This window comes from Seriola lalandi, unplaced genomic scaffold (genome assembly GCF_002814215.2).
Source record: "Seriola lalandi dorsalis isolate HSWRI2012SDOR001 ecotype SW California unplaced genomic scaffold, Sedor1 jcf7180001961312, whole genome shotgun sequence".
Lineage (NCBI taxonomy): Eukaryota > Metazoa > Chordata > Actinopteri > Carangiformes > Carangidae > Seriola > Seriola lalandi.
The window spans coordinates 2,391-2,784 of NW_019431981.1; the positions used below are offsets into that span (position 1 = coordinate 2,391).

At 44.9% G+C, this 394-nt stretch overlaps 1 gene segment (V, D, J or C); it reads right to left on the reverse strand.

Moving 5' to 3' along the window:
- Positions 1-388, reverse strand: part of LOC147820383 (T-cell receptor alpha chain V region CTL-F3-like) — a 2,197-nt gene extending 1,809 nt beyond the window's left edge. Inside the window, 2 exon segments of the V gene segment in view lie at positions 3-167; positions 256-388. Of these exon segments, the coding sequence occupies positions 3-167; positions 256-301 (211 nt within the window).
- Positions 389-394: the final 6 nt, after the last annotated feature.

Genomic DNA, 394 nt, shown 5'->3' on the forward strand with positions numbered 1-394 from the left:
GCGGCTCAGGATGAATTTGGGGCTGTGGTTTCCATCCTGTTTGTACCAGTAGAGATATGGAGTTGTTGAACTGCTGTTATATCCACAGTCAAGTGTTACTGCTTCTCCTTCAGTAGCGGTCACGTCTCCTTTTGGTTGCAGCACGTTTTCTTTTTGTGCTCTGCATTCTGTAAAACACCAACAAACAGTATCAGTGTGCTGTTACAGAATCATGTCAGTGTTGGATTGATGTCACAGAAACAGTAGTGTTCATACCAAGGCACATAGCAGCCAGCAGCACTGAGATGAACAGAGGCATCATGTCTGCAGTGTTGAGTCACTGTGAGCTACAGCAAGTATAAAGCAGGCTGTGGTCTCTCAGTTTAGTCTTCATCAACACTAAGATGGTGGATCA